The sequence below is a fragment of the Panthera leo genome, chromosome A1, assembly GCF_018350215.1.
Source record: "Panthera leo isolate Ple1 chromosome A1, P.leo_Ple1_pat1.1, whole genome shotgun sequence".
Lineage (NCBI taxonomy): Eukaryota > Metazoa > Chordata > Mammalia > Carnivora > Felidae > Panthera > Panthera leo.
This window is the reverse complement of record NC_056679.1, coordinates 1,178,424-1,202,013: the sequence shown is the minus strand read 5'-3', so window position 1 is coordinate 1,202,013 and position 23,590 is coordinate 1,178,424. Positions and strand designations below refer to the sequence as shown.

Here is a 23,590-nt window from a genome sequence, read left to right as displayed (position 1 = left end):
CCACTGGTGTTTTTATTTTAAAACAAACCCCGGTACAGGTAACAGCGAATTCCTTTTCTTTTTCTCACTTTCCTGAATTACAACAGCTTTGAGAACGAAAAGACCCGCGGAAGGTCTGACTAAGCACTTCAATGGGGTGAAAAGAAACTTCTTGCTTGCAAACCCTCACTGTGCATCTTTGATTCAATCTGAATATTCCAGGAGCTATGAGTAGTCTGTAGACATTAGTTAAAATGTTAAACAGAATAAAATGGTGGGAAAATAATTTTCAACGCACGTGTCTTGGCCATGAGGACATAATCCTCCCAATGGCTACGTTAAGATATATTAAGATTTCTGTTTAACTTGCTTGAACGGTGAGAATGTATGGGCCCACAGAGTGCCTTTTCCTTTTTTATTTTCATGGACATTCAACTCAAGGTACACTTAAATCTTTGGAAAGGGCACAGGTTTGCTTGAATGAACAGAGACTGCTTAATGGAAAATTTAACTCTTTGAATTCTTTTCTTTTTTAAAAAATATTTATTTTTGAGAGAGAGAGAGGGACAGAGCACAAGCAGGGGAGGGGCAGAGAGAATGGGAGACACAGAATCCAAAGCAAGCTCCAGGCTCTGAGATGTCAGCACAAAGCCCGACACAGGACTCGAAGCTGGGAACGGCGAGATCATGACCTGGGCCGAAGTTGGACACTTAACCGACTGAGCCATCCAGGAGCCCCAACTCACTGAATTCTTAAGTGGATTAAGAAATACGTGTAATTCTATGAATTGTCCATGCTTCTATTTAGACTACGTGGATAGAAAAAGTTCTTTCATTTTTATTGAGTTAATTTTGAAGAAGTACATAAACCCTAAATCCATTTTAACACAACCTGTTACTCTGAAAGGACAGTTGATGACATTTTAAGTCATTACATTTAAAGGACAACCTAAGGTTGTCCCCAGGAAGACCTGGATATCTGTTGAGAGACAACAGATATAGATTCTTCTTGATTAAAGAGTTTGAGATTTTTTTAGACTGCCGATTTGAGGGAGAAAAGAGCATATCCAGTTTTTCAAATTCCCTTACCCCCTTTTTTAAGGGAATGGGCTCGAGGTTTGGGATTGGGGATCACAATTATGATCTTTGATAGGGGAAAGAATCTACATTAAAGATTTTAGTTTTTTCATTTTATTTTATTGGTATATAAAGTAAGAAGCATCAGGAAACTGGCGGCCTCTAGACTTCCATCATAACAGTTCTGGGGATAAAGAAAAACACCCACAAAGGTCATGCAATAGACACGTGGGGAGTAGTTCAGTGAATATGGCCACATCTACTATTTTTCCCTCAACAGGTGACACCCTCACTGACCTCCAGAAACTGCGTAGAGATTTACATTCATGTCGGTACTGTGCCCTGTTGCCTTCTAAGCAATCAGATGGTGTAGAAGAAAGCCTGAACCCTTGAAGAGGGACCCTTGCCCTAATTCTCCTCCAGGCTAATACCCTGTGACTCCTTGGAAGTAAGGCTCGGATGTGCTTGTTTCGCTCTGACATTGTCTTTCATCAATATAAATCTCTTCAACTACCTAAAGCTACTGTGGAAATCGGGAGGGATGTGCTCTGTTCTCAGGCCTATCAGATATTCAATGAATATCTTTGAAAGGGTTATCCAAATGGGAATAGAACTTTCTAGAAAGATGATTTCCACCTCTTGGAAATCTCATTGGTGTCTGCTAAGGGGTAACACTATAATTGTAAAGTTTTAGTTTTCGTTCTGTCATCAGTGAAATTTAAGATGGCATTTTTAAGCCAACTACTTAGGATGAAATTTTTAAGTTTTAAAACAATCAGAAAATCGTATTGCTGAAGCAGAATGCCCATAGACTTAAATTATTTGAATTGTAAAACGGAAGAACAATCTAACTTCAGAATACTGTGTGTATCATCAGAATGAGATCAATTGTTTACCTATTCTTAGAGCAAAGTATTCCAGCCTGGAGCTTTCGTATCAAGAATGCAATGTTTTCACCACGATTAGATATACCAGAAAACCAAAGACAGTTTTACCTTTGTAACTTGAGGTGTAACCACATTCTTGTACGGAGACAAGACTATAGGAGCGAGGCATATGTATTATTTCCTTAAAAGAGAGCCAGAGAAGCTGGTTTAAAATAAACCTCTCTGGTTGGCAAAGAAAGAGTTAATATTCTACTTTTTGTTGAAAAGTCTCCTCCCATTGGCTGCAGCCTGCCTAAAGCATGAAAGGAAAGAGGTGTTTTGTTTACCGACACTAATTGCAAAGGGTTTCAATGGATGCGGTTGTTTTGGAAAGTAATTTTCACAGGGTGTTCGGCCATCAAATCTGCAACCACAGTGCTGATGGAAAACTACCCCAAGAGTTACATTTTTATAGGGCAGACACAGAGGGGGATCGGGCCGGTGGGCAGTCTCTTCGCCCCAAGCCAGAAGTGGCTTTAACCCACTGAAAGGCCAGGTCAGGAGGAGCAAGTGGAACCAAATGTCCTCCTTTCAGCCTTGCTGAGTCTTCTGCCCTCTGTCCGCTCCTTCCTCTCCTGGGCTCCCTGAGTGGGCAAAGTGTCCTGGGGGCAGCCAGGCGTTACCAGTGGCTGCAGCAAAGTGTCAGGAAGTTTGGGGCGGTCCCTTTCCCTGACTGGCTCCTCATAGTTGTGAGGCGGGCTGTCCTTAGGTTCTCAACACTCAGAGAGTGATATGCAGGACCCCTGCCCCGGCTTCCTTGGTGAGGCCCTGAGGAAATGATGTGGACTGGACCGAAGAAAGTTCTCAGTGTAGGAAACATGGGCCAATTCACTCAATGGCTTTCCTGCTGCGCACTTAGGGCAAGGGAGCAATGGAGACTATGGACAGAGACTATGGACGGAGACTATGGACGGAGACTATGGAAAGCAGTGCTTGCTGTCGAGCCGTTTCTACTGTGATCAGTGATAGGGCCTCTGTTGCTCCTGCAGGAAGATGCTACAGATCAGGAGGTTTGCCATTAGCCTGATCGTCTTGAGTGACCAGTAGGCAGGACACACCCGTATTTGGGTTTAATCACTCATTTTTCTTAGTGTCCTAGGCATCTCTTTTTCTCCCTTTAAAGGCACAGGTAAATTGCTGATTTTTAGTGGAAGTCAAAAGTATTGTAAAATAGATTATTCTCTGTTCAGCTTTGCTACTTTGATAGAGCTTCAGAATGTGTAATTTGGGCACCCAGAAAAGCCAAAAGAAATAAAACTGTTATCATAATTGTCCCTGTTGTTTTGTTTTGTTTTGTTTTTTAAGAAGGAGAAGACCTAAGGTGCAGATGTCAAGGGTCCTGCTTCTAGAAAGCTGGGACCATATTCTTGTGGGGAAAGCCTCTTGACCCCTCCAATGACTTCAGCCTTTCCAGATTCCTTCGGACTGAGTTGTCCTTTGACACCTGATCGGTTTGCTTGCTAGAAGAGCAGGTAATAGGTGACCACAGGCGTGTCATTGTTCAAGAAGGCGGTTGGTAAAGAACTCAGAGGGAAAACACAGCCTTCTTACCTTTGGAGGAGTTTAAAGTCTCTGCACTTTGGAGGGTTTGGGAAAATGTGAGCTTTTATTTGGTAAATCAAAAACTTGTTGAATGTGCACTTAATTAAACCAAATTGCAATGGGAGATGTTCATTGGTTAGAGAACGTCTTCATTTCATAAACAAACCAGAGTGACCCCCTAGGTGAACAGCTGCTGTAAAATATGTGTAAACATCAGGTTGTACGAGTCTCTACCTCCTGAAATGGTTCCGGGATAGAAGAGCAACAATTAGGAAAATTTATTATAATGACTTTCAGTAGGGACTAAAACTTAATTTTATAGTTTGTATTACCCAAGGTGAGTTTTTAACATCGAAGATACATGTACCGGGGACACTGAAAATCTCTTTCTCAGAAAGTACACACTAGCTCCCCACCTCTCTTGTACTACGTTAGAAATAATTTTTAGGGGCATCTGGGTAGCTCAGTTGGTTAAGGGTCAACTTCAGCTCAGGTCATGATCTCATGGTTTGTGAGTTCGAGCCCCGAGTCTGGCTGCGTGCAGATAGCTCGGAGCCCGGAGCCTGCTTCGGACTCTGTCTCTCCCTCTCTCTCTCTGCCCTTCCCCACCCCCCCTTTCTCTCTCTCTCAAAAATAAGTAAACATTAAAAAAGAAATAATTTTTAAAATAATTTCTCTTTGATAAAGAAGGGAGAGTAAAATAAGAGTTTCTGCCTTTTATCTGCTATCAGTTCAAATTATACCATCTGCTCCAAGCATTGGGCCCACCCCTTTCTTTTCTTTTGACCCAAGTTTATCATATTTTTCTTTCTTTTTCATGTTTTTTTAAATTTTATCTTATTTTATTTTATTATTTTTTTTTTTGCCTCATTCAGTAATTAAATTTTTTGACACTGTTGTTACAAGCCTGGGCCCCTCCATTGTGTGTGGGGGGGTTGGGGTTGTCTTCCATCATCTTGTCAGTTGAAGATCTGAGCTCCTCAGAGCTGCTGGCAGTGTCCACCCCCACTCCCCCTTCAGAATTATCTGACACACTTTCGAGCCCTTGCCCCCCCAGCTCTGCCTTCCAAGTCCTCAGCTATGGAATTCTACCTCCCTTTTCATTTTCATTGAAAAATTAATATGCTTCTCAAAGTCTAAGCTAAGTTAAAACCACGATTTGAGTTTTCCTATCTGGGCCACAATGGAAGCTTTAGTTTGGATTCAAGACTTCAAATGTTCTTGTATTCTGTGTTAGAACTTTCAGAAGACTCCCATGGCATTTGAACAACTACAGACATTTTGAGGTTCTTTACTGCTTTCTGGCCAGTGGAGTTGGAATGGGCCGATACGCACTGAATCCTCCAGAATGATTTTTCAGCTTTCTTATTCCCAGCTCCACCTCCTTCGCCTTGGCGCCTGCCTGCAGGGTCTGGGAGCCCTGAGTAGTCTGAGGGTGCTGGCTTGTTAAGTGCTGGTTTTTAACTCCTTCTTCTGGATTATTCGAGGAAAGAATAAGCGTCTGTGAGATTCTGCGATCACTTTAATTATCCTGCCTTCCGGTGACTTGTTCATCAAGTGCAAGTACAGGTGCTGAAGGGCCGCCTCAAGGTCTCCTCCCTATTGCTTTCTCTTTGAGATGCTCTGTGCTCCCAGCTTACCTAGTTGTGATCTAACGCCTTAAACTTCGTGGGATAGGAATGCATCTCTGTCTGCAAGCTCTTCCCAGCGCCTCTAGCCCTGACGCCCCGACATCCCCCACCTGCTCTGCATCTCTGTTCAGAGCCTACTCAGCCCTGGGAACTGGACTATGTCTTGAGATGCAAAGGTGAAATGGCTGACATCTATATACAATAGACACTCAATAAATGCTCATGGTAGGCCTGGGGATCGTTATTTACTTGGCTTTGGCGATGTGGTGCGAGGAGGGGTTTTCCTATAATTGGGCTCTGTGTGCTTCAGCAAGAGAAGGTGGGGGAGAAACTCACGGTGCAGAAACTTCTAGCTATGCCCCCGCTTGCCCTCCACTCCCCTCCGCCTCCACAGCATGTGCCCCCTACTTCCCCTGCCCAGTTCGGACAGGAGGAATACACACACGTGTGCAAGGTGTGTGGTGGCATTATTTCCTTGGGCCTTGTGTCCTTGTGAGGAAAAGGTAGTGTCTAAAAGCCAAACCAAGGGCAAAGACAAATTTCCCAGAAAGCCAGCTAAAATGGAGGTCTGCCTTTTATACTACAGAGCTGGCTGACTTCATTAGTGTCAACGAAGGGTGTTGCTTCTGGGGCACACGTTAGTCCCTCGTCCGGAGACGCAGTGCCTAGCACTCCTGGGGACGCTGAGGCTGCCTCCTGCTACCTAGCTGCTTCGAAGAGCAGCACACGTGACTCAGGGGAGGCAGAGCTGTGGGCCAGAGGAGGGGCCCAGGAGGTCGAGGGGTCAGCCTGAGGAAAGGCCTGACCCCAGCCCTCAGTCAGATACAGGAAGGTCTCCCTAAGACCAATGACATAAAGGACTTTGGTGTCGCCCTCAGCCCCTAAAAAGGTTTGACAAGCTGTGTGAGTCTGTTTCTCTGAAAACAGGGACTTCACTTTCAAAAGATTGCCAGAGTGGCGTTGTTTCGTTTAAGGCAAACGCTGATTCATTCTCTCGTCTTCTGCAGCAATGTAGGGTCAGAGGGCATATCCGTGTGAACTGTAGCAGAAGTTCCTGTGGAAGTCAAGAGCGTTTTCTCTCAGCACGCTAAGTCAGTGCTCAGTCAGCAGGGAGGGGAGCCCTACCTGGCAGCAGCCACTGGTTCCCTTCACCCATGGCTCCTGGGGCCTGAGCTGTCGGGGAGGGAGCGCTGTCACCAGTCCTGGTTACCATGGAAACAAGTGAGCGCTTTTTGTAAAAGCTCATGATACTCTTTTGGAAGAGCACCTTCCAGTGGCGTGTGACGTCAGGGCCCCTAAGAACACAAGATTTCAGCAAACGATGTTATTCAAACTAGAGACGACCATAAATATATCGTATAAAGTAAGCTAACAAGTATTGGGGGTCCCTTCCGCCTTCCGAGTCTGCTGGGTATGCCACAGTAGGTCATTCCCATGATTAATTTTTTTTCTCTTCAATAAGCCACTTAATAAGATCCACTGTTGAACTTCCATGATCCCCTGGGCAAAACGAAAACTGATACAATACTTAAACTCATGGTGGATAAGAGAAAACTTGGAAATGTATTTGTTTACCTGAGTTCCTGGGTTAACGTCCAGCAGCAACCTAATATATAATCTGAATTCGGTGGAATCTGGATGATCTGAAACCTGTAACAGTTATTTCTGATTCAAAATGTTAGAATGCTTTTAGAGTGGGCATTCCTTATCAGAAAACCTACTAACCTAGGGGGTGGAAGTTATAAAATATCACAGCATCCTCTTAGGGAAATTTGCTTCCGTCTGTAATATAACCGTACTATTTCATAAAACCCGAAGGAGCTTTCCATTAGTTAACCTTTGCTAATGTTTTCTGTTTAGGAATAAGCCAACACAATGGACTGGGGTACCCTGCACACTTTCATCGGGGGTGTAAACAAACACTCCACCAGCATCGGGAAGGTATGGATCACCGTCATCTTCATTTTTCGCGTCATGATCCTCGTGGTCGCCGCTCAAGAGGTGTGGGGTGACGAGCAGGAAGATTTTGTCTGCAACACGCTGCAGCCAGGGTGCAAAAATGTGTGCTATGACCACTTTTTCCCTGTGTCCCACATCCGGCTGTGGGCCCTGCAGCTCATCTTCGTGTCCACCCCGGCCCTGCTGGTAGCGATGCACGTGGCCTACTACAGGCACGAGGCCGCCCGCAAATTCAGGCGAGGAGACAAGCGAAATGAATTCAAAGACCTCGAAGACATTAAAAAGCAGAGGGTCCGGATAGAGGGGTCCCTGTGGTGGACGTACACCAGCAGCATCTTCTTCCGCATCATCTTCGAAGCATCCTTTATGTACGTCTTTTACTTCCTTTACAACGGGTACCACCTGCCCTGGGTGTTGAAATGTGGGATTGACCCCTGCCCCAACCTTGTCGACTGCTTTATCTCTAGACCTACTGAGAAAACCGTGTTTACCATTTTTATGATTTCCGCATCTGTGATTTGCATGCTGCTTAACGTGGCCGAGCTGTGTTACCTGCTCCTGAAAGTGTGTTTTAGGAGATCAAAAAGAGCGCAGACACAGAGAAATCACCCCAATCATGCCCTAAAAGAGAGTAAGCAAAACGAAATGAACGAGCTGATTTCAGATAGTGGTCAGAATGCGATCACAGGCTTTCCAAGCTAAACGTTTCAAAGCACGGTGTAGCCGACTCATAACAAAAGTGGTGTCTTCTCCTGAAGGCAATGCCCACGTAAAAATCCCCTCTGTAGACTGAAGACTTTGTCTTTATAAATGGCTTTCATAATCCATAGACACTTGCGTTCACTTTTTCTAGAATAATTGGTGCAGTAATACGCAACGTAGTCGAGTATGTGGTCCGTCTCGGAAAACTAAGACACGATTGCCACTGTGCCTTGAAGTAACCTTAACACGTTAAATGGACTGTCTTACTAGGTGTTTCCCGAAAATTGCGTAACTGTTGTTGGTAAAGAACATTTATCTAGAAATTGATACTTTGATTAGTAAAAGGTATTTTCATAGGATTGGAGGTTTTAGTTCTGACTTTGAATTCATACAAAGTATTTTTATAATGACTGGTCTCTCTTACCTGGAAAAACAAACGATGCTGGCGTTGCGATGGTGCCACACGATCTACATTTTGAACTTGTAGAGAGTCTACCTTGTCGTCAATAGCGTGTTGTGTGGTCTGCTGACAAATCTACGAGCTGTCGTGATACTCTTAAGGTGGACATTGGTCATCGTACGACACGTTCTTACCGCTTTCCGCACGTAGACAGAGCTGTACTGGGGGGGAGCGGGGCGCTTCTGAACACTGGCCGATGTGGGGCCGTGGCGAACGGCCGAAAGGAGGGCGCTCGCCTCAATAAAGATCAGCCCGTGGCTTACCTTTCGCACGCGTGGCGGGTTTCTGTTCGTCCGGCCTCCGCGCAGCCACCTCGCGCGAGGACGCGTCGGTTGGGTGGCTTTGCCGCGTCGGCCGCCGGTTGCGCGGGTGGGGGCGCCCGAGAGGTCAAGGCGGACTCTCGCGGCCTCTTCCGAACGAGCCGAGCCGCGGTCAGCAGCCCGCCGGGCCTCGGCCGGCAGAGGATCCGGCCGCGTCGGGACACGCAAAATGCCCCCCCGGGTCGGGGCAGCCTGGGCGGAGCGGAGGCTGAGGAAGCGGGCAGCGGCTGTCGGACAAGGCTCGCCTCAGAGGACTCGCTCGTCACCGGCGCCCCTCGGTGCGTGTGACCGAGATACGCGCCCGTAGCTCCCTACCCGCAGGCCGGGACGCCTTTCTCCTCAGAGGTTCCCAGGCCGAACGCGGATGCCGTTAGCGTGGGTGCTGGCGAGTCAGCCGGTCACAGTCCGGCCACTCGAGCGTGAAAACACTACACGCACGTGCGGCCTCCGCGTGAAGGGACGAGAGCAGCTCGGTACGTTCCGCGCGAGGAAACCTGCCGGGCAAGAAGCGAGCACGAGGGCTTGACGTGGCGCACGATTCTAAGACCTCCCTCCAGAAAAACGGGATATTCTCATTTTCTTCCGAGTCCAGAGCAAACTCCACACATACCATTTCATCCACAGCTATCTCAGTATTAATCTGTAAAGACCAGGACTACCTTGTGAAACAAAACTACAACTCTACCATCAAATTAAAAAACCTGGTGAGCACGCCTAACTCCCGATGTCCCGTAGTATTCTTTTCTTTTTTTTTTTTTAATTTTTTTTAACGTTTATTTTTGAGACAGAGAGAGACAGAGCATGAATGGGGAGGATCAGAGAGAGAGGGAGACACAGAATCCGAAACAGGCTCCAGGCTCTGAGCGGTCAGCACAGAGCCTGACGCGGGGCTCGAACTCACGGACCGCGAGATCATGGCGGAAGTCCGTCGCTTAACCGACTGAGCCACCCAGGCGCCCCATATTATTTCCTTTTAAATAGCTGTTCAAATGAGTATCAGATGAAGGGCGAGGGGGAAATGCCAGGGGTAGACAAACCACCTTGGTAACAACCCCCGTCTGCATCAAAGAGGAACCTCCTTCCTACCATGATCTTGGAACTCCTGGTGCCTCGCCCGGCGGGACCCCTGGTCAGCCCCTCCTTTCTTACTTTCCATCTCTTTCTCTTCTCCCGTTGGTTTCTGCTCTTTAGCCCCCCTAACACTCCTTGCCTCTGGAGCCGTCCCTCCACCCCACCCCACAAGGTCAGGAGTAGTGGTCACGCCCTCTCAGCCCACTCACTTCTCAGCACCTTCATCTGGGCCCACCTGGCCACTGAACCCAAGCCTCTGTCAGCGCCAGTGACTTGCTGAACACCGAAGCTGATGGCTTCTCACCGGTTTTCATCTTCGTAAAGCTCTTTCCGAGACCTTTTTTGTTTTTGGATTCCAAGACCCTGCCGGCCTAACCTTGGGTCTCCACCTCGAATGGCTCCTCGTCTCCTGCACTGGCTCCTCTCCCTCTCCCACCCCTGGAGAGGAGACCTTTCCTTTTCTCTCCCTGTGCTCCTCTTTGGCAATCTCCTGTCTGCACAATTACCCTGAGATACTGTCACACTTTACAGAGAGGTTAAATAACGTGCCCCAGACTTGCCTCATATGTAGCAGAGCCAAGGTTCAAACCAGGTCCGACTCTCTCTGAAGGCAGTGGCTTCACGACCGTGTTGTGCCGGCAACCACAGCTCGGTGCTGGGTGACTGCGTATAAGGTATGATGTGGAGAAACCCCCTGCACCTCTCACCCAGCTCCAGCCGATGATCGAGTCGTGCTTTTTCGCTTTCCCAGGAGACTCTCACCTGCTTGTCCCTCACTCTGGATTCCTCTGAAGCAAGTCCCAGACACATCGTTTTGCTGGTAGATACCTCAATACGAGTCTTGTAAGAGTAGACTAATCTTTTAAAACTAAAACACAATGCCACCATCACGTTACAAAATCCAGTCGTGGTTCATAATTCCCCAACTGTCCTGTAAATGTTCCTCTTCTTTTTCTCATTATTTTAAGATAATTGGAGAATCACATGTAGGTGTAAGAAGTAACACAGAGGCCCATGTGCCCCTTGAACTTTCTCTCAACGGTAATATCCTGTGAAACTATAGTACAAGATCTCAACCACCGTATTGCCATTGATCCAGTCAAGACGTAGAACGTTGCCATCACCACAAAGATCTCCCATGTGGCCCTTTTATAACGACGCCCAATTCTCTCCCATCCCGTCTCCACTCATCACATCCCTTTTTGATTCCTGGAAACCACTGATCTGCGCATCATTTCTATAGTTTTGTCATCTCAAGAACATTATTATAAAAGAAATGATACACTATGCAACCTTGTGAGATTGGATTTTCGTTCCCCCGGCATACTTCTCTGAAGATTCGTCCAGGTCATGGTGTGCACTGATAGTCTATTCCTTTTTGGCGCTAAGTAATGTTCCATGGTAGAATGTGCAGAGTTTAACCATTCACTCATCAAAGGACATCTGGGCTGTTTCTAGTCTGTGGCCTATATGAAAAATACGAACAGGTTTTTCAGTGAACACATTTTCATTTCTCGTGATAAACATTCAGAAGTTCGATTGCTTGGCATACGGTGGTTGTACATTCCATTTTGTAAGAAACTGCCCAACTGTTTTCCAGAGCAGCTGCACCATTATACATTCTCACCAGCAGTGTATGAGTGATCTGCTTCTTCCTCATCCTTGCCAACATTTGGTGTTGTCACTATTTTTTATTTTAGCCATTCTGATTGATGTGTTCAATTTGCATTTCCATAATGTCTAATGAAGTTAAACATGTTTTCATATGATTATTTGCTATTTTTATATTCTTTTCATTTTCTTTCTTTTTTCTTTTTAATTTTTTTTTTAACGTTTATTTATTTTTGAGACAGAGAGAGACAGAGCATGAACGGGGGAGGGTCAGAGAGAGGGAGACACAGAATCTGAAACAGGCTCCAGGCTCCGAGCCATCAGCCCAGAGCCCGACATGGGGCTCAAACTCACGGACCGCGAGATCATGACCTGAGCTGAAGTCGGACGCTTAACCGACTGAGCCACCCAGGCGCCCCTTCATTTTCTAATTAGACTGTTTTTTTTTCTGTTGAACTTTGATAATTCTTTATATATTCTAAATACTAGTCCTTGGACAGAAAGTAGTTAGCAAATTTTTTCCTACTTTAGCTTTTCTTTTCATCTTCTTAACAAGGTCTTTTCCAGACCAAAAGTTTTACATTTTATTTGTTTTTTTTTTTTATTTTTAATGTTTATTTATTTGTGAGAGACAGAGACAGAATGCGAGTGGGCTAGGGGCAGAGAGAGAGGGAGACACAGAATCTGAAGCAGGCTCCAGGCTCCAAGCTGTCAGCACAGAGCCTGACATGGGGCTCGAACCCACGAACCGTGAGATCATGACCTGAGCCAAAGTCCAATGCTCAACTGACTGAGCCACCCAGGCACCCCAAAAGTTTTACATTTTAATGGAGTCCAATTTATCGAGTTTTTTTTCTTAGATGGATTGTGGTTTTAGTGTCAAGTCTAAGAAGTCTTTGCCTAATTCAAGATCCCAAAGATTTTCTTTCTTTCTTTTTTTTTTTTTTTTAATAAAAGCTGTATAGTTTTAGGTTTTACATTCAAGTTTGTGGTCCATTTTGTATTGAATTTTTTATAAGGTCTGAGATTTAAGTTGAGGTTCTTTTTTTGCATGCAGATGTCCTGTGGTTCCAGCACCCTTTTTTTTTTCATTTAAATTTTTTTAACATTTATTTATTTCTGAGAGATAGAGAGAGACAGAGAATGAGGAGGGGAGGGACAGAGAGCGAGGGAGACACAGAATCTGAAGCAGACTCCAGGCTCTAAGCTGTCAGCACAGCGCCCAACGCGGAGCTCAAACTTACGAACCATGAGATCATGACCTGAGCTGAAGTAAGTTGCTTAACCGACTGAGCCACTCAGGTGCCCCGCTCCAGCACCCTTTGATGAACATGCTATCTTTCCTCCGCTGAGTTGTTTTTGCACTTCTGTCAAAAATCAATTGTTTATATTCGTGTGGAGCTATTTCTGGATTCTCTGCTCTGTTCCATTGATCTGCATGTCTATTCCTCCACCATTACCAAATAGTCTTGATTATTGTACTGTATAAATCACCCTCGAAACCTGCTAGAGTGATTCCTCTCTCTCTATTCTTCCTTTTCAAATTATCTTAGCTCTTCTAATTCATCAGCCTTCGCATATACATTTTAGAATCATTTTGTCTGTGTCTAAAAAGTCTTGGGGGGGTTGGTAGAAATGGCATTAAATCTGGATATCAGTTTGAGGAAAATCAACATCTTCAAATATTCCTATCCATACACACAGTATGTTCCTCTACATATATCTTCTTTTATTTCTTTAATCAGCAGTGTATAGTTCTCAGCACACAAGTCATATAAATGTTTTGTTAGATTTATTTTAAGTATCCCATTTTCTTTTATTATAAATACTTTTTTATTTTAACTTCAGAGTCCATATGTTCATTGCTAGTATAAAGAAATAAATGGTTTGGGTATGGGGATTTTCTTCTGTTTTTGTATTGTGTGATCTTGCATTGCAAAAATCTAGGAGATTTTTGAAGATGCCTTGGGATTTTCTGCATAGACAACCATATCATCTGCAAGCCGGGACAGTTTTATTTCTTCCTTTCTGTTCTAAATGTCTTTTATTTCATTTTCTTGCCATATTGCACTCTCTTCTTTTCCCCTTTGTCAGTCTTGCTAGAATTTTTGTCAATTTTATTGATCTTTTCAAAGAACCAGCTCTTTGTTTCATTAATTTCTTCTATTCTTCTTCTGTTTTCAATTTAATTGATTCCTGATCTTACCTTTATTATTTCTGTCTTTTTGTTTGTTTTGAGTTTATTTTGCACTTTGTTTTCTATATTCCTGATGGGGAAGCTTAGATTATTGACTTGAGTCTCTTTCTCTTTTCATTCTGTGCTATACTATTCCTTATCATAATTCCTTTAACTGTGTCCCACAAATTTGGTATGTTGTAATTTTTTGAGAGAGGAATCAAGAGAGAGAGGGAGCGTGCACCTGAGTGGGAGAGGGGCAGAGAGAGAAGGAGAGAGAGAATCCCAAGCAGGCTCCATGCTCAGTGTGGAGCCCAGAATGGGGCTCAGTCTCACAACTGTGAGGTTATGACCTGAGCCAAAATCAAGAATCAGATACTTAACCAACTAAGCCACCCAGGTACCCCAATATGTATTTTTAATGACATTGTCTTTTTATTGAGTTTTGAGTATTCTTTTTTTTTTGAAGCTGCAATGTTTTTTTCTCTCTCTCTTTTTTTTTAAATTCCAGTATAATTAACATACAGTGTACAATAGTTTCAGGTATACTGCAGACTGGTGCAAACACTGTGGAAAACAGTATGGATGTTCCTCAAAAAAAATTAAAAATAGAATCATGATCCACTAATACCACTCCTGGGGATTTACCCAAGCAATATGAAAACACTAATTGGAAAAGATATATGCACGCCTATCTCTAGGATTATTTACAATAGCCAAGAAGTGGAAGCAACCCAAGTGTCCATCAATAGATGAATGGATAAAGATGTGATATATATCTCACAATAGAATGTGTGTGTGTGTGTGTGTGTGTGTGTGTGTGTGTGTGTGTGTACACACACAATGGAATATTGCTAGACCATAAAAAATAGTGAAGTTTTGCCACTGCAAACACATGGATGGATCTAGAGGTTATAATGCTAAGTGAAATAAGTCAGTCAGAGAAAGATAAATACCATATGATTTTACTCATATGTGGAATTTAAGATAGGCTTTATTTTTATTTTCATCCAATACAATGTATTGACCCATGATGGTTTATTTTTTTAATTTTAACACTAAATTTTTATTTAATTTATTTTTTTAATTTACATCCAAGTTAGTTAGCATATAGTGCAACAATGATTTCAGGAGTAGATTCCTTAGTGCCCCTCTCCCATTTAGCCCATCCCCCCCCACAACCCCTCCAATAACCCTGTTTCTTCTCCATATTTAAGAGTCTCTTATGTTTTGTCCCCCTCCATGTTTTTATATTATTTTTATTTCCTTTCCCTTATGTTCATCTGTTTTGTATCTTAAAGTCCTCATATGAGTGAAGTCATATGATATTTGTCTTTCTCTGACTGACTAATATCACCTAGCATAATACCCTCTAGTTCCATCCACGTAGTTGCAAATGGCAAGATTTCATTCTTTTTGATTGCCAAGTAATACTCGTGTGTGTGTGTGTGTGTGTGTGTGTGTGTGTGTGTGTGTGCGCACCACATCTTTATCCATTCAACCATCAATGGACATTTGGGCTCTTTCCATACTTTGGCTATTGTTAATATTGCTGCTATAAACATTGGGGTGCATGTGCCCCTTCAAAACAGCATACCTGTATCTCTTGGATAAATACCTAATAGTGCAATTGCTGGGTCATAGGTTGGTTCTATTTTTAATTTTTTGAGAAACCTCAAAACCTGGAAAACAAACTGCTAGAACTGATCCATGAATTCAGCAAAGTTGCAGGATATAAAATCAATGCACAGAAATCAGTTGTATTCCTATAGACCAGTAATGAAGCAACAGAAACAGAAATCAAGGAATCTATCCCATTTACAACTGCACTCTGTTTTCCAGAGTGGCTGCACCAGTTTGCATTCCCACCAGCAGTTCAAAAGAGATCCTCTTTCTCTGCATCCTCGCCAACATCTGCTGTTGCCTGAGTCGTTAATGTTAGCCATTAACAGGTGTGAGGTGGTATCTCATTGTGGTTTTGATTTGTATTTCCCTGATGATGAGTGATATTGAACATTCTTTCATGTGTCGGTTGGCCATCTAGATGTCTTCTTTGGAGAAGTATCTATTCATGTCTTTTGCCCATTTCTTCACTGGATTTGTTTTTTGGGTGTTGCATTTGATAAGTTCTTTATAGATTTTGAATACTAACCTTTTATCTAATATGTCATTTGCAAATATCTTCTCCAATTCTGTTGGTTGCCTTTTAGTTTTGCTGATGGTTTCCTTTGCTATGCAGAAGCTTTTTATCTTGATGAGGTCCCTTTTTGCCTGCTTTCTCCTCAAGGATTTTGATGGCTTCCTATCTTACATTTAGACCTTTCATCCATTTTGAGTTTATTTTTGTGTGTGATGTAAGAAAGTGGTCCGGGCTCATTTTTCTGCATGTTGCTGTCCAGTTTTCCCAGCACCACTTGCTGAAGAGACTGTCTTTATCCCATTGGCTCTTCTTTCCTGTTTTGTTAAAGATTAGTTGGCCATACATTTGTGGGTCCATTTCTGGGTTCTCTATTCTGTTCCATTGATCTGAGTGTCTGTTTTTGTGCCTGTACCATACTGTCTTAATGATGACAGCTTTGTAGTATAGCTTGAAGTCCAGGATTGCGATGCCTCCAGCTTTGGTTTTCTTTTTCAAGATTGCTTTGGCTATTCGGGGTCTTTTCTGGTTCAATACAAATTTTAGGATTGTTTGTTCTAGCTCTGTGAAGAATGCTGGTGTTACTTTGATAGGGATTGCATTGAATATGTAGATTGCTTTGGGTAGTATTGACATTTTAACAATATTTGTTCTTCCTATCCAGCAGCATGGAATATTTTTCCATTTTTTTGTGTCTTCTTCAATTTCTTTCATAAGCTTTCTATAGTTTTCAGTGTATAGATTTTTCCTCTTTGGTTAGATTTATTCCTAGGTATTTTATGGTTTTTGGTGCAATTGTAAATGGGATCAATTCCTTGATTTCTCTTTCTGTTGCTTCATTATTGGTGTATAGGAATGCAATTGATTTCTGTGCATTGATTTTTATATCCTGCAACTTTGCTGAATTCATAGATCAGTTCTAGCAGTTTTTTGGTGAAATCTTTTGGGTTTTCCATATAGAGTCATGATGGTTTATTTAGAAGTGTGTTTTAGTTTCCAAGTGTTTGGAGATTTTCTTGTTATCTTTCTGTCATTGATTCTACTTTGATTCCACTGTGATCAGAGAACATGCTCTTTATTATTTCAACTACTTTAAATGCATTGAGGTTTGTTTTATGGCTCATTTACTAAGAATATCTTTTTATTCTAATGTTTTTCACATCTGTAGTCTTGCTAACCCTGAGGAAGTTGCTCCTCCCATGGCTAGCTAATTCCCAAAGATAGCAAACAACTCCCGCATGAGTGTATCTTTCATATGCAAACAAATCAATCCAAAACTCATAGCCTCAGCCACATTTTTTACCAGGCTTTCAAGGACTCTCACATTCTGGGCCACTATCCACCTGCCTAATCACCCCAGGGCCAGATACCAGACAACAGGCTGAAATTTTTCAAAGCAGCCAATCCTAAGACTGTTTACCCTGCCTTGCCTTTCCCACAGAAACAACAGTGAAGAGTTTTGCCCATATTTCTTCACACCCTTGCTGTCTCCTGCTGACTCTGGTGCTTCCCCCATGTGGCCCTTCATGGTATGCTGTGCCCCCTGCTTCCAGAGAACTGTGAGTTAACACTTTTTCCTTCACAACAGTCATTTCCAAGTCTGCATGTCTTATACTACCTGATTAAAGCAAATCTTGGATACATTTAAAAACAACCAGAATATGGTCTATCTTGGCATATGTTTCACAAGCGCTTGAAAAGAACGTTCTCTTGCTGTCAGATGAAATGTCAATTAGATCCTATTGGTTGATGGTGATGTTGAGTTTTTCTAAATCCTTGCTGATTTTCTGTCTAGCTGTTCTATCAGTTGTTGAGAGAGAGGTGTTGAAGTCTCCAATTTTAATTGAAGATGTGTCCATTTCTCCTTTCAGTTCTATCAGTTTGAGCTTCGTATATTATTCAGTTCTGTGTTTAGTGCATACACATTTAGGATTGCTATTTCTTCCTACTCAATTGCCATTTTTATCATTATATGATGTCCTTCTCTGTGTCTGATGACTTTTTTGTTTATTTTATCTGATATTAATACAGCCATTACTGCTTTCCTTTGATTCTTTGCTTATGTCTTTTTCCATCTTTTTACTTTCAACCTACCTATGTCATTATATTTAAACTGAATTTCTTATAGACAGTACCTAGTTGGGTCATGTTTTATAATCCATTCTGTCATTATGTCTTTTAATTGGTGTATTTAGACCATTTATATATAATGTAATTATTGATAATGTAAAGCTTAAGTCCACCACTTTGGTTTTTTTTGTTGTTGTTGTTTCCTGTTTCTTACATCTATTTTTGTTTTATTTCAGTTTCCTTTTTCCTGACTTCCTGTGGTTTGCTTAAATGCTTCTTATAATTTCCTATTTATTTATCTAGCAGCTTTGCATGCATCTTGGTATAGCTCTTTTAGTGGTTGCTTTAGATATTACATTATATATATAACGTCACAGTCTACCTGCATCATTATTTTACCAATTTAGGTGAAATATAGAAATCTTACCTCCCATTCCATTTCTTTACCTTTCTCTATAATTGTTTTAAACATTTCCTCTCCATACATCTAGAATCACATTAGAGAGGGTTATAGTTTATGTTCCAACTGTCAAATTTAGAAAACTCAAGAGGAGAAGGAAATTCTATTGTATTTACTCATATTTTTGCTTACTATATTCTTTATTCCTTCCTGATGTTCTAAAGTTCCTTCCTTTATTTCTTTTCTATATAAATATCTTCCTTTAGCCATTCTCTTATGATATGTCTGTTAGTGAAATATTTTATAAATGTTCTTTCATCTGTGAATGCCTGGATTTCCTCTTTATTCAATGAAGAATATTTTTGCTGGTATTAGAATTTGTGGTTGACTTAAAAAATATTGTGCCACTTCCTTCTGGCATCCATGATTTCTGATGAGAAATCCTCTATAATTTGGATTGTTTTTCCCTATGATTAAGGTATTATTTTTCTCTGGCTGATTTCAAGATTATTTTCTTTGTCTTTAGTTTTCAGACATTTATTTATCATGTATTTTGGCATCATTTATTTGGATTTATCCTCTTTAGTGTTAACTTCTTTAATCTGTGGGTTTATGCCTCTTGCTAAATTTGGAAAGTTTTCAGCCATTATTTCTTTGAGCACTCTTTTTAGTCCTGCCCTTATCCTACTCTCCTCTGGAACTCCAATGACACAAACATTAGGGTTTTTATTATAGTAATACAGGTCCCTGAGAGTCCCTTCTTTTTTTCCATTCTATATTCTCTTTCTTGTTCTGATCAAGTGGTTTCTTTATTATAGCCCACTGATTCTTTTCTCTCTTCCATCCCTCTGCTGTTGAGCCCACCCACTGAGCTTTTCATTTGAGTTAATGTGTTTTTTAGCTCCAAAAATTTCAAATTCGTTCTTTATATCTTTTATTTTTCTGCTGAGACTTTCTATTTCTTGCTGAGGTTTTCTATTTTTCATTTGTTTCAAACATGTTTGTTATTGCGTGTTGAAGTAGTTTCATCATGACTGCTTTAAAATTTTTATCAGATTATTCTAGCATTTCTGTCATCTTGGCTTTTGCATCTATTGATTTTATCATTCAGTTTCAGATCCTGGTATGATAAGGGATTTTAGATTGAAATTTAGACACTTTTGGTGTTACATTATAAGACTCTGGATCTATTTCATTTAAACCATTTATTTTAACTGGCTTTCTCTGACACCACAAGAGGGGAAGAAGGATGGGGTGGGCACAGTCGCATTACTCTCAGGCGGAGGTAGAAGTCCAGGTTTTTCACTTGACGTCCATTGACACTCAAGGTGAAGAAGGGCCCCTCTTCTGGGAAGGGATGGGGTTTCCATCTCCCAATGTGATCTCTACTGACACCTTGGTGGTTGTGGCCTTGTTATTAGTGGGCAATGGTGAAATCCCTCGCTCTCCACTAGGCCTCCTTTGACGCCAACTCTGGGGGGTGGGGGGAGATACGTCATGACTTCCTGATGGAGGTAGAGTTCAGGCTCCTCACATGGCATCCACTGAAACCACAGGCTATGGGACCCTTTTTACCAACCAGTGGATGAAAGTCCCAGCTCCCTACTTGGCCTTCTCTGACACCACCCCAGAGGGGGTGTTGGGACAGCTCATTGTAGCCTCACTAAGTCTAGGCTCCTTTTTTGGCCTTTACTGGTATCAACGTGAGGGTATAGGTTATTTCTCTGATGCTAGGCTGGAGTAAAGCAGTCATTGTCTAAAACTTTTCTGTCTTGCTACGCTTCCCTTTTCCTGGCCCTTTGGCTAGAGGCAGAATGTTTATCTTGGATTTTTAGGTTTGGGGGATTTTGTCTGCACCCGTTGGTATTTTGGATTATTGGCTTCTTCAACTCCAAGTCTGAGATTTGTGATGCAAAAAGAACACCCAGGCAAACCCACCACCATGTGAGTCCCAAGGTCCCTCCCTGGTCTGCCTTCTTCTCTCCACTTTTCAGGGTCTTCTTATGTTTTTGTTTCTATAATTTCCAAGGATTTTAGTTGTACTTGGCAAGAAGAATTGGGAAAAGTACATCAACTCCATCATCCTGGGAGCAAAATATTTCTTTATTTTTAAATAGTAGTTTAAATAGAAATCAATGAAATCTGTATATTGCAGTTAGTTAATATGTCTCTCAAGCCTCTGTAATCTACTGGTTCCCCTACTCCTCTCTTTATTTTCTTGCAACTTTTTGTTTCTGAGAAGCTAGATCATTTGTTTCCTAGAGTTTCTCATAGCCTGGACTTTGCTGATTGCATATTTGAGGTATTTAGTATGTTCTTCTATCTTTTGTATATTCTATAAACTGATAGTTAGATTTAAAGGCTTAGGAGATTTTTTTTCCTTTTGCAAGACTGTTTTATAGGTGGTATTATATATTCCCATCAGAAGGCATATGTCTCGTTGTCTCCCAGTGGCGATGTCAGCAACCATTGATGGCCATTACCTAGCTACTTTAATTTATTACAGGTTTCAAAATGGGTTATTCAGACTAATATTTCAAGCTATCTCCAAGAGGCGTCCAATAAAGACTCTGTGGACACCTCAAACTTATCATGTAAAAAATGGAACAAATTATTTTCCTCTGAAGTAAGAAAACATCCGTTTACCTGGGTTTTTTACACTGATTAAAGACATTCTCCCCAGTCTCCCAGGTTTGGCCCCTTAGTGCAAGACTGACACTCACAGAGGCCGCAACAGCAAATGGGTAAAGTAGCCAATGGGTTCTCTCCAAAGATGGCAGCTGCTTCCCAGCTCTGGCTCCTTCTTGATTTATGATACTGTGGGTCCAGTGTTACTTGATCTTTCAATCAATGCTAGAAATTGGTGTTTTTATGTAAAAATTTACTGATTTTAAAATATTGGCAACAAAGGTTTTTTTTTTTTACAGTTCTTATTTTTTTTATCATTTTTTTCATCATGATAAGCGTACTCTTTAATCCCCATCACCTCTTTCCCCCATCCCACACCCATCTCCCCTCTGGTAACCATCAGTGTGTTCTCTATAGTTAAGAGTCTGTTTCTTGGTTTGCCTCTCTTCTCTTGTTTTTTCCTTTGCTCATTTGTTTTGTTTCTTGAATTCCACATATGAGTGAAATCATATGGTATTTGTCTTTCTCTAACTGACTTATTTTGTTCAGCATTATACAGTCTAGCTCCATTTATGTCGTTGCAAATGCTAAGATTTTATTCTTTTTCTTGGCTGACTAATATTCCAGTGTGTGTGTGTGTGTGTGTGTGTGTGTGTGTGTGTGTGTGTCACTTTTATCCGTTCAACTATCAATGGACACTTGAGCTGCTTCCATAGTTTGGCTATTGTTAACAATACTGCAATAAACATAGGGGTGCGTGTATCTCTTTGAATTAGTGTTTTTGTATTTTGGGGGTAAATACCCAGTGCGATTCCTGGATCATAACGTAGCTCTATTTTTAATTTTTTGAGGAACCTCCATACAGTTTCCCACAGTGACTGCACTAGTTTGCATTCCCACCAGCAGTGCATGAGGGTTTCTTTTTTTCCACATCCTTGCCAACACTTGTTATTTCTTTTGTTGTTGATTTTAGCCATTCTGACAGGAATGAGGTGATATCTCATTGTAGTTTTGATTTGTATTTCCCTGATGATGAGCGATGTTGAGCATCTTTTCATGTGTCAGTTGGCCATCTGTATGTCTTCTTTGGAGAAATGTCTGTTCATGTCTTCTGCCCATTTTTTAATTGGATTCTTTTTTTTTATATTGAGTTGTATCAGTTCTTTATGTATTGATTTATTGGACATATTTGATATATATCAGATATATCATTTATTGGATATATCATTTGCAAATATCTTCTACCATTCAGTAGATTGCCTTTTGTTAATTGTTTCCTTCACTGTGCAGAAACTTTTTATTTTGATGTAGTCCCAATAGTTTATTTTTGTTTTTATTTCCCTTGCTTCAGGAGACATATCAGAAAAATGTTGCTATAGCCAAGGTCAGAAAGATTACTGCCTGTACACACTTCAAGGATTTGTATGGTTTCAGGTCTCACATTTAGGTCTTTAATCCATTTAGAGTTGATTTTTGTGTGTGTTGAAAGAAAGTGGTCCAGTTTCATTCTTTTGCATGTGGCTGTCCAGGTTTCCCAACACCATTTGTTGAAAAGACTGTTTTTTTCCCATTGTATATTCATTCTTCCTTTGTCAAAGATTAATTGACCATATAATTGTGGGTTTAATTCTGGGTTTTCTATTCTATTCCATTGATCTATGTGTCTATTTTCATGCCAGTCCCGCACTGTCTTAATTACTACTGTTTTGTAATATAACTTGAAATCTGCAATTGTGATATCTCCACTTTTGTTTTTCTTTTTCAAGATTGCTTTGACTATTTGAAGTCTTTTGTGATTTCATATACATTTTAGGATTGTTTGTTCTAGATCTGTGAAAAATGCTGTTTTTGAAGCTAATATTCTGCAGGTCAAAAGAAGCACACGTTCTGCAGGTCAAAAGAAGCACACGTGTGGGCTGGGGACAGCTTGGGAGACGTGATGTGGGCCCCCTCGTTCTCCCTCCTGACTCCTCCCTCTGCCAACAGAGGCCAAATCATACCTCCTACAGCTCCACGCTGGATCTCGAGTGCCTCTCCCTGCTACCCTGGCATCATTCCCTCTTTCAGGGACCTTCCCAGTGGCTTTCCGACTAGCCTTTCCACATCTGTTACTCATTCCCTCCAGTTTCCAGGGTCATTCCACTGAAACCCGGGTCTGGGCCGGACACACTCACTCAGCAAACTCATACTAAGAGGCTCCTGGGAGGCAGGTTCTGTATTGAGTGTCAGGGGACAGAACGATGACTGAGATATTGTGTCTCTTTACAGTATAGTGGAGGAGCTAGAGCTACAAACAGAAAATTCTAAAATAATGTGAAAATGCAACAATATGATGGTGATAGACCAGGAGTCAGTGGAAGTCGTCGGGGTGGGAGGAGGCAGCCAACCTATCTGGGCAGTGTCCTGAAGAAGGTGAGTCTCAAAGGATGATTAGAAGTTAAGCGGGAGAGGGGCGCCTGGGTGGCGCAGTCGGTTGAGCGTCCGACTTCAGCCAGGTCACGATCTCGCGGTCCGTGAGTTCGAGCCCCGCGACGATCTCGCGGTCCGTGAGTTCGAGCCCCGCGTCGGGCTCCGGGCCGATGGCTCGGAGCCTGGAGCCTGCTTCCGATTCTGTGTCTCCCTCTCTCTCTGCCCCTCCCCCGTTCATGCTCTGTCTCTCTCTGTCCCAAAAATAAATAAAAAACGTTGAAAAAAAAAAAAAAAAAAAAAAAGAAGTTAAGCGGGAGAGAGGGGAGGAATGGAGGTTTCTGACGAGACATGGAGGAAGCAACACGGCATACGCAGGAGTAGTGATTTGGTGTGGCTAGCCCCTGAAGTGCCGGGGAGGGAGCGGTGACGGCTGAATCCAAAAGTGGGCAAAGTCACCACTGAACACAAAGTAAAATCCCCAATCCTCTGACA

General features: G+C 42.1%; 2 protein-coding genes across 9 annotated transcripts in view; both read left to right on the top strand.

The window, feature by feature from the left end:
• Positions 1-1,407: 1,407 nt before the first annotated feature.
• Positions 1,408-7,948, top strand: GJB6 (gap junction protein beta 6). Of its 3 annotated transcripts, none has more exons than XM_042906743.1 (2): positions 1,408-1,504; positions 7,016-7,948. In XM_042906743.1, the coding sequence occupies exon 2, from the start codon at positions 7,031-7,033 to the stop codon at positions 7,814-7,816; it is 786 nt and encodes a 261-aa protein (XP_042762677.1). In that variant the 5' UTR covers positions 1,408-1,504; positions 7,016-7,030; the 3' UTR covers positions 7,817-7,948. The 3 variants fall into 3 exon arrangements, with proteins under 3 accessions (XP_042762677.1, XP_042763936.1, XP_042763306.1); XM_042908002.1 differs by lacking the exon at positions 1,408-1,504 and adding an exon at positions 2,170-2,256; XM_042907372.1 differs by lacking the exon at positions 1,408-1,504 and adding an exon at positions 6,427-6,518.
• A 999-nt stretch (positions 7,949-8,947) lies between these two features.
• GJB2 (gap junction protein beta 2) overlaps positions 8,948-23,590 on the top strand; it is a 34,381-nt gene continuing 19,738 nt past the window's right edge. For 3 of the 6 annotated variants that reach the window (XR_006193750.1, XM_042904180.1, XM_042903569.1), the window contains exons 1-2: positions 8,948-9,300; positions 17,033-17,150. Coding sequence is in view for 2 of the 6 variants with exons in the window: in XM_042903569.1 (XP_042759503.1) it covers positions 17,106-17,150 (45 nt within the window). In the remaining 4 variants the exon portion in view is untranslated. Of the gene's footprint in view, positions 9,301-10,635; positions 10,904-17,032; positions 17,151-22,968; positions 23,102-23,590 lie in introns of those variants that run through there. The other 3 variants (XR_006193810.1, XM_042904961.1, XM_042902929.1) reach the window with 3 other exon arrangements.

Bases quoted from the DNA above. Each gene is read 5' to 3' on its own strand.
- GJB6 (XM_042906743.1), top strand. From the start codon at position 7,031: ATGGACTGGGGTACCCTGCACACTTTCATCGGGGGTGTAAACAAACAC.